The sequence below is a fragment of the Sardina pilchardus genome, chromosome 17 (genome assembly GCF_963854185.1).
Source record: "Sardina pilchardus chromosome 17, fSarPil1.1, whole genome shotgun sequence".
NCBI classification, from domain to species: domain Eukaryota; kingdom Metazoa; phylum Chordata; class Actinopteri; order Clupeiformes; family Clupeidae; genus Sardina; species Sardina pilchardus.
Window position 1 is genome coordinate 26117930 of NC_085010.1, and position 18131 is coordinate 26136060.

At 43.5% G+C, this 18131-nt stretch overlaps 1 protein-coding gene across 2 annotated transcripts in view; it reads right to left on the reverse strand.

Annotated features, from left to right (window-relative positions):
- Positions 1–1466: 1466 nt before the first annotated feature.
- The window catches only part of syt1a (synaptotagmin Ia), a 103119-nt gene continuing 86454 nt past the window's right edge, over positions 1467–18131 (reverse strand). For both annotated transcript variants that reach the window (XM_062518160.1, XM_062518159.1), the window contains exons 7-9: positions 17797–17914; positions 4930–5063; positions 1467–1926 (exon numbers count right to left, since the gene is read on the reverse strand). In XM_062518160.1, coding sequence (XP_062374144.1) covers positions 1720–1926; positions 4930–5063; positions 17797–17914 — 459 coding nt within the window. In that variant the 3' untranslated portion in view covers positions 1467–1719. The remainder of the gene's footprint in view (positions 1927–4929; positions 5064–17796; positions 17915–18131) is intronic.

The following is an 18131-nucleotide window of genomic DNA, read 5'->3' on the forward strand; positions in this document are numbered from 1 at the left end:
CTCTATTGTCACTGTGAGAAGGCAACAGAAAGCAAAGACTGCTAGTTAGGGCACGGTTGCGGCCAAAAGACATTGTTCCCGATGAACCAAAGCTACGACCACTATTGTGGAGTGTGCATGAAGAGAGGGTCGATGTACATTTGTTGCCTCCCTGAAAAAAATGGCAGTGTTGATAAACTCGCTTCCCTTTTCTGTCAGCGCGGTTTGCTAACTGACCCCACCGATTACGATCGTTTGTTAAAATTCAACTTTAACAATGTTTAAACGTGCATTACTGTTTAAACGCTCGCTCTCTACTCTTGATTCTCATTTAATTTGAAGGCAAGGAGGTCTTCCATCGAGACACCCCCTGGTGTTAATAGTCCTCCCCCCATCCCAGCCATTAGCAAAGATTGTAAAAAAAATCATGCAGTTACCAAAAATATTCCGACGTTGACTAAAAATATCTGTTTTAAAGCTAGAGTCAAAATCCCTTGCTCCATGACAGGAGACTGAACTCCGTAATCCTGAACGTAATATTTCCAACAACAAGGCTAGTAAAAGTAAGCAGTTAACACAAAAACATCGTTAATCAAGCTTCAAGGACACAATGGCTACGGCTTGTGACTACTTAATGATGCGATTGGTCTCCAGAAGGTTATCTGTGGAATAGACGTTTGGGTTTAAAGCAGACCAGTCTGAAGTCAGGGGACATTCGAAGGACAACATGGTCTTGATTGGTCTTTAAATGAGGACCTATTTCACTTAAAACATAACTGTCTGCATCACCGTGTGAAGCCCTGACCAAATGAGAAACCAAGACAAAACGAAGGCTGGTCAGTTCGCATACTTATAAAGTCAGCAAAACGCATAGGTCCTCATATGGACAAACCAGTACAAAAAGTTATAAGAAATCATGTGCTTGTATAATATCCAGCAGCATTTATGTTGTTTTTTTAATCCCCCCCACTGAACCATATTAGTTAATGGCCTACTTTTTTTCGTTATGATTTCTTGTATATTGTTTAGGTTTACCTGTGTACGTTTTTTTGTTAGTTCATCAAATGAACCCTATATCTGACACCGTCCTTTACATTGTGAGTATACTGTACTTCCACTAGCGTCTTGCAGGTTGGAATTTTATACATCTTGTTTTTCTGGAATGCAATAAGGTAGAATTTTTAAATCCTGTAATATATATCGTCTCTCCTATATCTGCATTTACATAATTTAAAATAGAACATCTTATTAAAAACATCGAGATATACACAGATTAGGAAACAGGTAACAACATACAAACACATAAACTAGAAATCATTTTTGTCTGCATACTGATATATACAACTGTGGTACAATAAATTCTTTCAGTCATGCGCTATCTATACAGATCATATTGCTTAAAAGAAGGGGGCATTTGGTTGGGGGGAGGGGGGGGGGTAAGATTATGGCAACTGACCAACAGAGGCGCCAGTGGAGGGGGTGTGGAATTAATTTTGAGGGGAACCTGACAGAGAAACACAAACCCCAGAGGGGATCATGGGAGGTGGCGGGGTGAACGAACTATCAACAATTATAAAAGAAGGTGACATTTTTTTTTTCGTTATTAACTTTCCGTAAGACGATTAATAAATGGCGGATGACAGTGAATGGACCCTTATATCACTGAGGTATTTACATACACACTGGCTATAGAGCACTACATATTGGGTGTGCCACCCCTTACATACACCACCAGAACTCTTATTTCTTGGAGGACAGTTGGGCGTCCACTTCCTCCTCAGGTTTAAGGACGTGCCACTGGGCGATGGGTCTTCGTGGATTGGCCAGCATATCTGACCAATGGCGAAGCTCCGTGCCCGAGCTGTTGAGGCCAACAAAGACCTTGCCGATGGCGTCGTTCTTACCGATCTTGTCATAGTCCAGAACGGTTATCACAACTTGAACTTTCTGTTTGGAGGGAGGCACAGAGAATTAGAGGTAAGTGCATTATAGTTGGTGTCTGTTCGAGATTGACTATGAAGTATAAAACATTGTTCTGCCCACACAACGTGATTTGAATAATTCCAACTGAATTGTTATTTCTTATAATAGCACCATTCCAAGTCCAACTTTCATTCTCATTCTGCAGACTTAACAAGCTCATAGGCCAACAGTATTTGGTTCAATGTCATTTTATCATCAGGAAAAAAGACCAGCTGTGTTTAAACTGCTGTTTAACCAGAATAAATTTGCAATATCAGAACAAATAATATCTTGGACTTTCTTGCTTCAGTTTATGACCAGAACACATTTGTGATGTTATTTGCATAATTGTATAATTAATAGTCCATTCAATTCTCTGTTGCTTAGATGAAGCCCCTATGAAGGGAGTTTAGAAGTACGAAGAGCACATTTAATAAGATCTGTTCAAGCTATTGGCTGGTAAGTGCCTCGCTCACCTATAAACACCCAAAGCCTTTCTGAATCACCTTCTCTATTTTTCTTAGATTCACAAGCTGCCGGTGACAAAACAAGTATTTGCTCGCTGTGTTGGAGCTTCATATTTTACAGAGACTAAGCACGCGGGGAGTAGCGCTGCTTGGGCCACCTCATGAAACACGACCATTTATCAGGTCACTGCTCTCTTTTCGGGCGGTTGCTACCTCGTTGTGAAAGGCCATTAGCTTTCTTTTCTTTTGTCTCGTATATGCCACGGCGCAAAGAGAACAACAATCTCTCAAATGTCACTTTCTTAAGTGCTTTCATCTTTGAAGAAATACGGCAGGTTCAGGACAAGTAGGATGCTTTCTTCACACTCCCTGGGCTTACTCCCCCCTTCCTTCCTCACATATGGTAGGACGGTGGGGAAAGAGCCACAGCAGTAAGCGTTCATCGTCGTGACAAACTCTTTGCCCCAGCTATGCCACTGCCAAATGCCACTGCAATTATTGTCCTAATGACAGAAAGATGACAACCAGATTCTTCTCTCAGACTGCTAAATGGCTGCTCTAATAGTAAGTAATGACTGCGAGCAGGCCCTGCTGTGTACTTGAGGTGAACGTGAGCGCAAAATGCACCAAAATGAGAAGGCAATAGATGGATCTCTTCGGGGTCATTTTCTCCGCAACCCCTATCTCAACATGTGTCAGGGAAATATAAATTGGCCGCCCAAGAACCCTCATTATATTCAAATAAGGCGCCAGCGTGGACCTACAGTATAGTCCTCGTGCACACACCTAATCTGGCATGACATGAAGTATAGGCTTGCAAGATTGGGCTGATGACCGAGGGGCTGATGGGGTCTAATTGGGGCTGCAGGTGGGAGATGTTGAATGTGGTGGGATGTGGTAGGAGATGTTGAATGTGGTGGGATATGTTGGATGTGGTGAGATGTTGGATGTGGTGGGATGTGGTGGGAGATGTTGGATGTGGTGGGATGTGGTGGGATGTGGTGGGAGATGTTGGATGTGGTGGGATGTGGTGGGATATGTTGGATGTGGTGGGTGATGTTGGATGTGGTGGGATGTGGTGGGAGATGTTGAATGTGGTGGGATGTGGTGGCCATTGCGTTGTGAAAATCTGTGATTTTTCCATTTGAAGATAGTGACAACGATGGACGTTCACTGAGGGGACAAATGATCGTTGTGTCAAGGACGGAGTAAGCTTCGAACTCAGAGCTGTATGTGTGACCAGTTCTGATCACATAACGGGCTGATATGAACAAAGAGGGGATTATGTTATGCATGCACAGAGTATGTGTTTTGAACTGTGATGTCTTGGATACCTTGAAATCTAATATATTATATCTTGACATGACTTGTGGTTGCTACAGCAAATGGTGGGCATAGGGAGGTGAAGAAATACATGAAATGTGGGTCAGTGTTGGCGATTAATCTCTGTGGCAAGAAAGGCTTTTTGTGTGTGTGTGAGAGAGAGAGAGAGAGAGAGAGAGAGAGAGAGAGAGAGAGAGAGAGAGAGAGAGAGAGAGAGAGAGAGAGAGAGAGAGAGAGCAAGCACAGGTGCGCCACTGTGTCCAGGTGGAGTCAGGTGAGGGCGAGGGCCGTGCCAGCGCGGTGAGGTGAAGTGGGCGGAGCGCAGGTAACGCTCTGATTAGCTGACGCACACGCGGGGCTTTTTGAGGCGCTCCAAATTGCGGCGTGGCGAGGCCATTACGTCAACGCACAGTGCGTCAGTGCTCTCGCAGCACCCCTGTGTCCATTTGATCCCAATCAGTGGCATCTCGTTATCGTATTGGTCAACAGTGTCTCTGGACTGGACTGAATAGGTGTCTTTTATAGGCTGTGTCAATACAGAAAAGGACATGGAGCACAATCCAAAAAAGGAGAGATCTGTGATCTCAATAATTCATGAGATGAAATGTTGTAGCTGATCAATGTAATGAATAGGGGACTGCTTTGTACTCTTATTTCATGATAAGAGATTGCTGTGAAAACATTTGTTTCATTTCCAATGTGATAAAAAAGAATAATGAGAAGATATTAATGTAATAAGATACTTCTATGTTCATTGTTCAGCGTTGCCATTTTTAATAGCATGCACACACCACAACAAACGTTTTGTCCATGCTTTCTTGAAAATCAAGGCATCACAGCACTTCAGGACTCCACTTAACTGTGGACAGCATGCTAAGACATGAACAAACATGCAGCCGGAGGGGAAATTGCTGCTGAAAGCCCAGTGTTAAATTAGCTGCGCTAAAACTACGCAAGCAGTCTAGGAGGAGTCTAATGGCCTACTTCATCCATCCTATTGCTGAGAGACTTATCGCCATAGCAATGAGACTTTGCTACTTCTGCCTGCTCAGTTTGTACACGGCCACCGTTACACTTCACAGAATGAATAATGATCAAGAGCATACTGTAGCATCTAGTTCCACCCTCACTTAGTTGACAGACACCATTTTATGTTTTGTGTTAAAACATGATTTCAGTTCAAGATGGACACACATACCTGGATTTGTTCGAACGGCACTTCGAAGCTGAAGGACTCGTTGTAGTAAGGGTTGAGGGTGTTCTTCTTGATTGTCGTCTTCTTCTTCTTCAGCCTCTTCCCATTCTGCATCAGGTGGATTTTCACGTAAGGATCTGTGTGGAGAGATGAAGAACAGGGGCCTCATTTATAAAAGTATCGCGTAGAAACCATCGTTCATTTGATCTTAGATCATTTCTGATATGATCGTACGTGTGATTCAGAGAAACGAACGTACGCACAAAAAAACGTGCGTACGCCACTCTTGCAGATGTGGCCATTATAAATCGCAAATGAACGTGAATTTGTGCGCAGCCGGGTGATTTTAGGTCTCCGCCTTGTACACGCCCCCTCATCAATATCATTAGCATAGGCTTTAATGCAATCAATGGCTGAGTTGTACCTAAAATACATATATTGAAAACTGTAAAGGCCTAGCCTATGCCATCTGATGTTAACCTATGTTTATGCGCTGTTAGTTCGAATAACTAATTATCATTTTCCAAGCAGCGCTTTCTGGAAAGAAATATGCATCCATGTCCATTGTCCTCTGCTTGCTTTTATTCCTTCTGCTTGCAGTAATGTAGTAGGCAATGTGTGGCAAATGTAGTAGGTTTACTTTGGTAATAGAACATAGTAGGCTTCCTTGTGACGGAAATACCTACAGTACATCATACTAATTTAGGCCTATACGTTATGGTACAGTATGGCGTTTCCAATATAACCCAGGGTTAGATACTGCCCATGTAGCCTACGGCGGATTACATTATAAGTGAGATACTGTATGTCATGTAGACCGAACGTTTATGGATAGGCTATGTTTTTACTGTATAGCGAATAGTATAAGTAGTTCACCGGTCATTCTTCATTCATTCTGCGCGTCGGGATTCAAGCAATATCGATGTCAGCGACTGTTTACTTTCAAGAATGTCCAGTGACCTTTAGGCCTACCTTTATATATTTTTATATTTTAGCCTGCATTATCCTAATTGTTATTATCCACGTATTGCCATCTGGTCTTGGGCACTGCCATCAGACACAGGCTATGCAATCAGACGCGTGCTATAACTCCTTGCAACTCGGCCGCAATTATGAAGATGCAAAACTCTGCTTTTCAGAGGATAGATTATGTCTATTTACCTTTATATATTTTTATATAAAGTGGGTAACCCATGAATTCTGTGATCACGGTAATGCGCCTGTGCGTGCGTTTAGCGTTTGATAAAGGCAACAATGCAAATACCGTGAGAATGGAATGTTAACACCAAATTCTTGAATTTCCCTTGGGGATCAATAAAATATCTATCTATCTATCTATCTATCTATCTATCTACCTATACATCGCAAATAGACATAATCTATAGATAGATATAATCTATCTATCTATCTATAGATTATGTCTATTTGCGATGTATAGGTGCTGAGAAATACCTGTCCATGTATAGCCTACATTATAATATTATCTTTCTGTTGTGGAGCTTGGAATATCACGAACGCAAGTCATATTTCCCTCTTCTAAACAAGCGTAAATGGACACTTTATGGTCAATATCGATGGGAACATTACATATAGATGACTCTATGGCCTGCCTGCTTTTTTGAATGCTATGAAATAGATACAGTAAGATATAGCCTAGGCATGGCACGGGTGTAGTAGTAAAATAAGAAGTGGGTAACCCATGAATTCTGTGATCACGGTAATGCGCCGTTTCATAACGCATTCAGAATATGTTTGATTATCGTAGAGGATATTATCAAGTGTTTATAAAATAGATAGATAGATAGATAGATAGATAGGCTAGATAGGTAGATAGATAGATAGATAGATAGATAGATAGATACTTTATTCATCCCCAAGGGGAAATTCAAGATTGGTGGATTAAATGGTTCTTAGAGTGTTGATGAGTGTTCATATTGTGAATGCAGATAATACAGTGTGCTTTTTCAATGTTAAAAGTTGAAATAGGTGAATACGTCTTTGGAGAGGTTGATAAACTCTATTTTTGAAATGCCTGGGGTGAATAAACTGCGTTTACTTTTAGCCTCCACTTTTAGCCTACACTACAATATTATAGGATTTTTTCACTTTCCTTTTCCAACCTTTAAGAATTAGTTAAAACTTTAACTTCTATACTTACTACTTACAACTTCTGCTGATATTGATCATGCATATGGTAGAGAACTACATGAGATCGTTGGTCTTCTTGGAATTTTGAGAATTCATCGCATTTGGACCTCAGATTACTTGCAGTACCCTGGCACTACCACAAGGAAATGGTCGTACGTCAGGTTGGAACCTGACGTGGAGATAAGCACTTTTCCACGTCAAAGACGGTCTTTATAAATCTGAGCGTTGGCATGGATTTGAGCGTACGCACGGTCTTAGATCAAATCTGTGCGTAAAAAAGTTTTGTAAATGAGGCCCCTGGATTTCAAAACTCGGAACTCTTACTCTGGTCCTGTTCTCTTGCACAACACAATGGTTCCTATCAAACAACCAGACATTTTGAGCCATTCTGTGGATTTCCTCCCCAAATAGCTTTTTTTTTTTTTTTTTAATGACGATCACCTCTCTCTGATATTCCTCCATTCTCTCACATTTCTTCTTTATTGCTATTAGGCATGGGCTATTCATGTACTCTGATTAACAACTACGTCAAATTAGCAGCTCATGAGGAACAGCTACATATTTTTGGACGGCATATCATTCTGTTTTTAAAACCTTTACAAAAGCCTTCCATAGTAATGCAAGACATCATTACACCTTAACAATGCACATGAATCGGTGTATGACCAATCATAAAATGAGTCACAGTGTTTGATTATGCCTGCTATCACTTGTTTTTCTCCAACGGATCCTGTTCACCCAGCAGCAGGCCTTATAGCCGTCCGGCAGTCAGAATGCACTTAGCATATCACAGACACAGGCTGCCCAATCACTGGGGAATATTCCATCTGTGGGAAGCTTTTCGGTGAAAAAGACCTACACACACACACACACACACACACACACACACACACACACACACACACACACTCACACACACACATATATACACACACACACACACACATACACACACTCGTTCTGCCTTTGTTGTTCATTCAGCTGCCTAGCAATGGAAGGTCACTCTGTTTTGTGTGAACCACAAATGGGGAAATTATCCAGATCCCTTGTTGCTCAAAATTAGCCCTGCTCTGTTCCGTTTCTGTAGAGGTTTATGTGCAAGTGATCTGTGCATATCTCTGAATGCCACATGTTTGAGTTTTTTTATGATGACTCTACAAATCCGAAGGGGTAATCCAGCAGTAATGTGTCAGGCCAGAAACATCTGTAGGATGTACAGCAGAAGCAAATATTGGTTAAGCTTAATTCCCCTAATCTTATATCCGATTTAGGTGATGTCTGTTCGCTGTCAACAGACTGGTGAATTTATCCCTGCTATCTAATGCTCTCTCTGTTTGTGTGTGTGTGTGTGTGTGTGTGTGTGTGTGTGTGTGTGTGTGTGTGTGTGTGTGTGTGTGTGTGTGTAAGTAAGTGTACAGTATGTGTATGTGTGTGTATGTGTGTTTGTGTGAGAGAGAGAAAGAGAGGGAGAGAGAGAGAGAGAGAGACAGAGAGTGTGTGTGTCTGTGTGTTTTGTGTTTGTGAGAGAGTGATGGGCAACGGGAAACGAGAAACGGGCAGTCAGCAAGCCAGTGTCTATTGTTACTTTTATTACAGTCCAGTACAGTGTGTGTGTGTGTAGTGAGTGTGTGTATGTGTGTGTGTGTGGTGTGTGTGTGTGAGAGAGTGTGAATAGGCCCAGCGGTATCTAAATGAGAATCTCTTCCATCGCTGGGGCCAGTCGCCATCAACCAGCCACATTAGCGCTCCGTATCTTGCCCCACCATCGCTCCCTCTTCCATTCAGTGTTTATCCTGTAGCAAGAGGCGTCCGCTTCGGCCCGATGCCCTCGGCCTCCTCGCGATCGGGAAAAACGGAAATGTCACCAAAAGCAATAACAGGGCGGGCGGAATGACTCCTAGCGTCGTTCCGATCGGATGAGAGTGTTGCGGGAGAAGGTTCGGCGCCCTAGTCACCTCAGACAGCGAGCTCGCTTTTGAGTTGCATTATGCATGAGGGCTGTTTGCTTCATCGGCTCACCGTTTACAGACTTGACTGCCTTTGGAAAACAGCAGGTGGAATTTCAATGGGGGGTTTTCATTAAGTTTTCCAGATCAAATCTTCAGCAATGTTGTTTGTCTCGGATATGGTGTTTGTTTTCCTTCGTTGAGTTACTTTGGATATATTTCAGGGAGTGATCATGTTGCCAAAGGGCAGGCAGTCATCCTGTCTTCAGAGGGAAGATGTTAAGAGTGGTATGTGAAAACATGTACCTTTCACTTGGAATAGGCACCATGCTTCCCTCCTTACAGTATATATCCACAAATCATGTACGAGGGCTTCATCTTTCACTTGTATGAGAGACATATCTAATGTTAACTCAATGTCCATGTTAGGTCCATGTAAAAAAAAAACAACTGCAAAAAGTTTAAACCCAAAAAATTCACTTTCATTTTTTCCCCAAAACCCCTCAGCACATTGAGTTTTTCATTCATTCTGTCTAACCTACCCTTGAAAATAATGTGATGAGGATGTGTTTCGGTCACAGAGGGTAAGTTTGACTTTGGTAACATTTTCAGAGCTAATGGTCTGGGTGTTGGGGCTTGGCTCCCAGCAGATGGCCTGAGAGCTGTGTGAAGCCACACCTTCCCCTCCTCTCATCACTTACTGTGGGATAAACATAGATCAGACTACTGAGACTGAAGCGGGAGGAAAAGGATAAAAAACTCATTTTTACAGCCCCTCCGCATATTTCAAATGATCCGAATACTCGCAGTCTTTCACTGGAAAGCCCACTCCAGAGAGTGAAGGACAGAGAGAGAGAGAGAGAGAGAGAAAGAGAGAAAGAGGGAGAGAGAGAGGCAGTTGGCTCACAGTCTTCTGCCATATTAGGAAGTCTGTCTGCCTCTTATCTCAAGCATTAGGAAGTTCTGCTCTTAACCCATGCACCATCACCAAATAGACACACCGACTGAGGTGAGAATGAATGCCCGCTTGGGAAGTCAATATTTACAGATTGTAGTGTCTAATTTTGAGAACTCATGAAATTTGACTGCCAATGAAGTTGTCAAGCTGCTTGTATTGTGGTTATCACACAAACAATAGTCGACGAGAGAAGGATCAATACAGGACTTATAGTCCAGCTGTGTGATGACCATCACTGTTGGTTTAATAACAGTCTCCTGGACAATAACTGTGGGCCACCCACTGACATTTTCAACAGAATCATCTGATCTCTCTCTCTCTCTCTTTTCCAGGATCTTCTAACTTCCCTAGGCGCGAGCGTCTGACAGAATCACAGCACCACCTGCTGCATACAGTCTACACGGACAGGAACGAACGGGAGCGGGGCCACAGACAGTAGTTCTGCACTCTCGCTAGATTATTTCGGGGGTGTTTTGACAGTCATAAAGTACTTCCATATATGTCAAGTGGCGAAGCGGGGACTCTCCATGTGCCAGCTGCTCATTGTGAGTACTACTCTCAATACACAACGGATGAGATGACAAGTTGCCTAGCAACTAAGAAATGAGAGCCACCGACTGATAAAGAGGACCAAGGCAAAACTATTCGGAGCATTATATCTGACTGGATATTTATCTACCGCTATGCAATTTGCCCTGTCTGATACTCTCGGCACAGTCCTATTTTTCACAGCTTACTGCTGCATTGAAACACTTGGGATCGGTTAGAGGTTTGGTGTATACAATGTGCTGAGTGCCTTAGGTGAAATGAGGAGACCATTTTTAAAATGAGTTATTCATATCCATAAGAACAGTAATCGGTAAAAGTAAAAGTGCCTCTCAGAGGGATGGTTCAGCTCTTGTGTGAAATGTGGACAAATGATGAGGAACTGTTATTCTTGGGCAAAGTGTTGGTTATACCATTTGGGTGAACTCCAAGCAATAACATATCCTCAAAATGACAAGTGGTTAGTAGCATCTCTGACTTGAAAAGGTTGAAATGGAACTATATTCGTTTCAAAAACATTTCCTGGCACATTTAGAGCACAAAACACAATTATTTGACTCTCTCAAGGGTATAATATGACTGTGCCGGAATAAGTGTAGTCAAACCTGTCAGTAAGTTCTTGTCTCACAACTAGATGCTTCAATCACCCCGCAGCGCCTTTGCCTCCTGTGTGATACCAAAACCTCCAGTGATCAGCCCGGTGTGAAAAATATTAATGAAGTCCCAATATCTCGAAAGATCAATTTGCGTAGCGGAGGGAGCGGCTGATAAAGCTCCTACTGAGCCATGAGGAACATGCTAATGAATCACATCACCCCGATGCAGCTCGGTGGAAACACACTTTGTCTCCCTTCAAAGCGCCGATAAGTCCAAGGAATGCAGAGAACACACACACACACACACACACACACACACACACACACACACACACACACACGCACACACACACAAATGACTCGGGCCTGTTTTATCAGAGAGAGTGAAGTGAGTCTACTCTAAGAAAGAAATCACGACTCTCCGCAGTGCTTTATGGAAGGCTATTAAGCACAGTGAGGTGGACACAAAATCTAAAGGAAATGAGTGGGCGACACGGCGGTGGCCTGTAGCGAAAGAAATGGACCGCGTGGGAAAAAGAGCAGAAAAGGGGGGCGAACTCCTGATCTGAGTTTGGTCCCAGGGTGAGGTCTGAGGTGGATGGGCAGCGAGAGCCGATGCTGCCCACTTTACCCTGCTAGTGCCAGCTTTTTGTTTGGTGTAATTTTATACCCTGCGTCTGTCGTCGGCTCCGGCGACAATGACACGAAGCGGCGCTAATCAGTGGGCATCGCCAGCTCTCTCTGGTATGCCACTGGGTGATTGATGGGTATTGTTTTGCTCCTGCCATCTCACGGTAATAGGTTAGACTGAAGCGCCACACTGTAATTGACCGACTTCTAGTTGAAAGGTTCACTGTTGAATAAGGGCTGCACTGGCACTCAGTTTTTTTTTTTTAAACAAGAGTTATTTAAAAGTTAAATTCTTTTTAAACTCTTCAATGTGCCCTAAAGTTAAATAATATAACCGTTTAACATTTATGTATCAATAATGTACGATACGGTTTTATTTATCAGCAGGTTATCGTAACATTAATACATAAAGTATGCAAAAGTATAGAAGAAGTACATATATAAGCACTAATTAAAATAACTGATGTAACCATATTGTAATAATGTAATTGCCGACATCATGTTGCGATCGCCATTTCCGTCCACAGGTCACTGCATTAAAGTGTATGGACAGAAGTACGCCATCTGAGACACAACACACATTTTGAGAATCATTGAATCTGATCAAAATGTGTCATTCTTTTGGAAATAATCGACTCTGTATCTTGCAAGCTAGAAGAGAGAAAGGAGACCATTCAACTTGCACAAAAGTCAGCATCTGTGAAGCATTAGTGTCTATCTAGCTGCTATGGGATGGGCAGCTTGTACACCTGGAAAGGCCAAATTAATTATACTTTTTTTTAGCAGCATATGCTGCCAAACAGACAAAGTATTTTCAGGGAAACAACAGCAAACTGCATTCTTCATATACAACAGCAGTATGGTTCCATAGTAGAATAATCATGTATTATAATGGTTGAGCAGCTGAAATCCTACTTATGTTGGTCAAAAATGGGCCAACTCCAGAAGCTAGTCTCCTCAGCTCTAAAACATGGTGTTGGCCTGGTGTTCAAAACGATGGTAAACATTCCCTTGTCCAAATGTTGCTGGCATCAATTTTCAGTACTGCAGTCGAACACACGTAAAGGGCAAATAGGAAACACACATATTGAAAACGAATACAACTAATAGACAACTAATGGCACTAATAGTTTTTCTTTCTCATTCTTAAAAGGGTTGGGTTCATTTACTTGACGAATGCTTCTGGGAGGCCTGGTCATTACAGCGCCCCCTAGTGGCTTGTTAAGTATATCACTCAAATGACTCAACCTGTTGGACCTCTTAAGCACCTGTTTAAATAGTGTCCATTAATTATATGAGAGCATACATAAATATATTGATATGTTGTCAACATGGTGCCAGTTTCCACCAGTAAACACCAGTGATCCTCACAGGAATCCTGGAACAGCTGAACATTTTTTAACAATATTGGAAACAGTCATCTCCAGAGGTAACATAAAACCCATAATTCGGCATTCCCTACTTATTGAGAAAAGCTGTTGTTTTGTGCCATGACATTAAGACCAGAGAGGCATTTCTCAGACTTATTTCTAATTATATAGCTTTTAATGGAAATAGCCATCTCTTGTGTGCCAATGACTAATTAGTCTCGATAAACAGGACCTTCGGCAGAGAAAAGGACAAATTACAGCCCATCAATTACATGGTCATGCCCCTCACACACAACCCTACTGCCTACCCCCCCCCCCCCCCCCCCCCCCACACACACACACACATCCACCTCCCCCTCATCTTCAAATTCCAGCTGAGTCACGATGGCCATTGTGGTTAATTATTGGCATTATACATGCAGCCCATTACGCCTCTCATCAGATGGTAATGTAAGAGGAGATAGAAGTGGGGGGGGGCGGGGGGGGGGGCGGCATCATTCACTTTGGAGCTTTTTCAAACTAAACTTTTTTCTCTAGGAAGGGGAGCAACAGTCACCGTGACAGTGCAGATGCACAGTGCAATCTCTGAGGCTTTTTGGTCAAGCAGGGGAATCCTGTTGAATGGCAGAGCCATGTGTTTGGTGCTGAACAACAGTGATGTGCACATCAGAACTCAATTTGTATCCTTTTCCTAAGCAAAAGCTAAACTTTGAAAGAGACGATCAATTATAAAAGGGATGCTAATATTATTATGGTGTTTGTTTGGTACTCTGTGAAGAAACATGCTATCAATGTTGACATTTCTGAATATGTCTGAATGATACCAGCAATAAGAAATTAAAAACCTAATCTAGTTTACAGTTAGGTATGGATTTGGAGAGAATGGGTTGAGAGGCAAGTAAATCTCTTCTGAATCAAACTCTGAATGAATGAATATGATTCAGCATCTTAACTCATGCACCACAACTATTTGCTGAAGGAGAACTGTACCTTGGCTCTCAAGGCCATCACTTTGAAAGCATGAAGCCATTCAGTTGCTACTAATAAACACACACACACACACACACACACACACACACACACACACACACACACACACACACACACACACACACACACACACACACACACACACACACACACACACACACACACACACACTCAGTTGCTACTAATAAACGTTTAATCTTGACCCTGACAGACTGAAAGAAACATGGACAACAAACTTGGCACATTCCTGAGTAATGTTGGAGGCTTGATTCAGGGCCCAAGACGTCAAAGGAATCAAACACTAAACATAGAGATGGCAAACTCGCCTACACTCTCCAATGTGCAGTAGAAAAGCCTTCGGTTCCACTCTCTGCATGAACCAGTCAGGTAAACGCCACACACACACACACACACACACACACACACACACACACACACACACACACACACACACACAGTTGCTACTAATAAACGTTTAATCTTGACCCTGACTGACTGAAAGAAACATGGACAACAAACTTGGCACATCTCTAACTGAGTAATGTTGGAGGCTTGATTCAGGGCCCAAGACGTCAAAGGAATCAAACACTAAACATAGAGATGGCAAACTCCACCACAGCGCTCGCCTACACTCTCCAATGTGCTGTAGAAAAGCCTTCGGTTCCACTCTCTGCATGAACCAGTCAGGTAAACGCCACACACACACACACACACACACACACACACACACACACACACACACACACACACACACACACACACACACACCTCTTAATGCAGTCTTTGTAGCCCACGGCGCTTGACCGTGGGCAAGTAAATGGGCTGGACCTGGATGGACGCAAATGGAGGCGAGAATACGGGAGTAAGAGCAGGGGTTAGCATAACGCGGTCTCTCTCTCTCTTCCTTTCTCTCTCTCTCTCTCTCTCTCTCTCTCTCTCTCTCTCTCTCTCCCTCTCTCTGCGACAGCTCGGAGAGAGCCGCGATGCTAATGGCTCTCGCTCACCAGGCTGACAGATGAGGTAAAGCTCGCGCCACTTACTGCACAGCAGGTGGGCCTGGCTCCGAAAGGGGCCTTGCTTGCCTTGCCTGCCTTGCCTGCCTTCCCACCCGCCCACCCTCCCGCTCCGCTCTACTCCACTCTGCGCTGCCCTGACAGGCTCCAGGAGAAACATGCAGAGCAGGTGTAGGCAAATCACAGCCGCGGGGGGGGGGGGGGGGGGTGACTGTAGTGAAGGGTGGCAGGATGCAGGTGGGCGCCAGGGGTACAGGGGGGGAGGAAAGACGGATCATTATGGGGGAGGGGGGAGAGAGACAGGTTGAATAAGAGAGAGTGATGGACCGCATGGAGGGAAAGTGTGGCCACTCATAAGTAATGTACTCTCTGTGAAGAGGAAGATTGTATGAGAGAGAGAGACCTTAAAGAGAGGATGCAATCAGCAGTACAATGAGACAAGAAGAGGGCAGGACCGAGAGTTCTGGAGAGAGATGACACAGCACCCTGGAGTAGACCACTCCGAGAATTTGGAGCTTTTCAAATCATCGGTGCTTTACTGTATGTTTGGATGTTTTTATGTTTGTAGCGTAAAAGCATCGACCTCAAGATCATGGGGTTCTGCTTCTGTTGCTAGATATTTTTGCTATAGCGCTATTTGGCCATTGAATGGTGAATGCATGTGGTGTGTGCGTGTGTGTGTGTGTATGTGTGTGTCCGCTTGCGTGCGTATGTCTGTGTGTGTGTTTGTGTGCGTGCTTCTGTGTGTATCCTCCTTGTTGTCATCAGCCTCCATGACTAAGGTGGGGCCACCCACACGTTCACCAACCCATCTCCCAGTGCTTCTGTTTCCACGCCTACGGGCATCTCCCTCGGCGACAGATTGGCCTCGCAGGTGACGTGGCGCTCCGAGCGGCGAGCGGCTTTTACGCCCACCTGGGCTCTTACAGTATTTTTGCGCCATTTGTGCGCCTCGAGTTTCTCGTTAGCGTAAGGCTACCTGGTCTCTCCCATTAGCAGCACGTCTCTGATGGAAATAGATGGCTTCTGTTTGTGTTGTTGTCACATGCGGATGAATCAGGGGAAAAAACATGCCGCCTGGCATTCACTTCTGCACCTACAGTACCACTGCATAATACAAATATAAATATGTAAAAATATACAGCCTTCAGAAAAGAAAATTCAGTTCAAACCAGTTCAAACCTTGAATGTTTGTACAATTTGTACAATGTGTGCAATTACGCATAGCCTAACTCATGTGGGGACATCTGCGTCATGTGGCTGTACCAAATCAGGGACACAGTCCATTATAAATCCAAGAGAACATGTCATTACATTCTAATGGATGAGCTTAATTATGTGCTGTGGGAGTATTCTGTATGACAGTATGTGTGTGTGATTGTGTGTGTGTGTGTGTGTGTGTGTGTGTGTGTGTGTGTATGTGTGTGTCATAATAGGTACATGGTATAGCATACATGGCTACATGGTACAGAATACATCCATTCTTGGATATAACAGATGGGCTAACTGCACATGTAGCTATAGCGTCTACAGATAGAAAAGGACAGGCCTGATGACGTAAAAGGACAAATCAAAAGAAAGATCATCATCTGCCACATGCTTCGTTGCTCCCATAAAATGTATCTTTTTGATTTGTATCATCAAGTTTAGTATGATCAAGTGAAAAAAGGTGCGTACCGTGCTTTTATTCGCTGATGACAGATGAAATGGCAGTGTGCTGCTCTACGATACATATTACTGCTTATTATGGGATTTCCCAGCATTCTACAGTAAAACGCATATACATATTACTGCACGTCATGGATGAATTAACTTACTGCAATTCTAGAGTAGCCTATGCTCTGTCATAGTAGCACTGGACATGTGCGCTGTCAGGTATGGCATGGTGTAAAGTAGGATCCATAACTGGCTAATGAATAGGTAATATTATGAGTAGATACAGTATGTGCAGAGGGGAAAAAGACAGGCTTGGTCTTTTTTTCTCAGAGAGAGAGATGATGGGGGAAAGGACAGTGTCTAGTTGCCTCAGGGCTCTCAGCTTCACCTTTTCAGAGCAGCCTCCCTCCAGACATGCTATTCACCAGAGAGACAGCCTCCAGCCAGAGGAGTGGAGAAACATCCAGAACAAACCTCTACAAATCCCCAGTGTTCAAGACCCCCCCACTCCTTTGTGTGTGTGTGTGTGTGTGTGTGTGTGTGTGTGTGTGTGTGTGTGTGTGTGTGTGTGTGTGTGTGTGAGTGAGTGAGTGTGTGTGTGTGTGTGTGTGTGTGTGTGTGTGTGTGTGTGTGTGTGTGTGTGTGTGTGTGTGTGTGTGTGTGTGTGTGTGTGTGTGTGTGTGTGTGTGTGTGTGGACTACTGCAAGGCATTATGTCTTCCATTCACAGTTGATGCTGGTGGTATTCTTTATTTGTGGGAGAAGGGATAGCTCACAACTGATTTAGGGCAAGACAGAATACCCCAGAGTGTTTGTTTGTGCATGGAAGTCACTGAATAACAACTGTGTAACAACATGTTCAAAACAATAGGAGCTAGAGTGTGTGCGTGTGTGTGTGTGCGTGTGTGTGTGCGTGTGTGTGCACTGTGTGTGTACTGTGTGTGTACTGTCCTTTAACTAGGAGAGAGCGAAGAGAAGCAGACAGCATATTCTTGTGCAAACTCGACCGTTTTCTTACCTGACAAGCCTCCCACGTCCATCTTCTTCAGGTTCTTGGCTTCCAGGACGACGACAGTCAGCTTGCCGGCGGTGGGCACGTAGCGCAGAGAGAAGCAGATGTCTCCCAGCTTCTCTTGCTGAAACACAGAGACCAGAAGAAAAGTAAGACTGGAGCTCCTAGAAATTAAAATGTAATTCATATCAACGTGACATCTTTATATCTACTGTACAAGCTAAGCCAAGGAAAAGACAGCAGAGGATTAGTTTTCACCTACCGAGAGAAATGTAGCCTACACACACATGACACAGGATTTAGGTCTACAAGGTCAAAACAGTTTTCTGATTTTGATATGA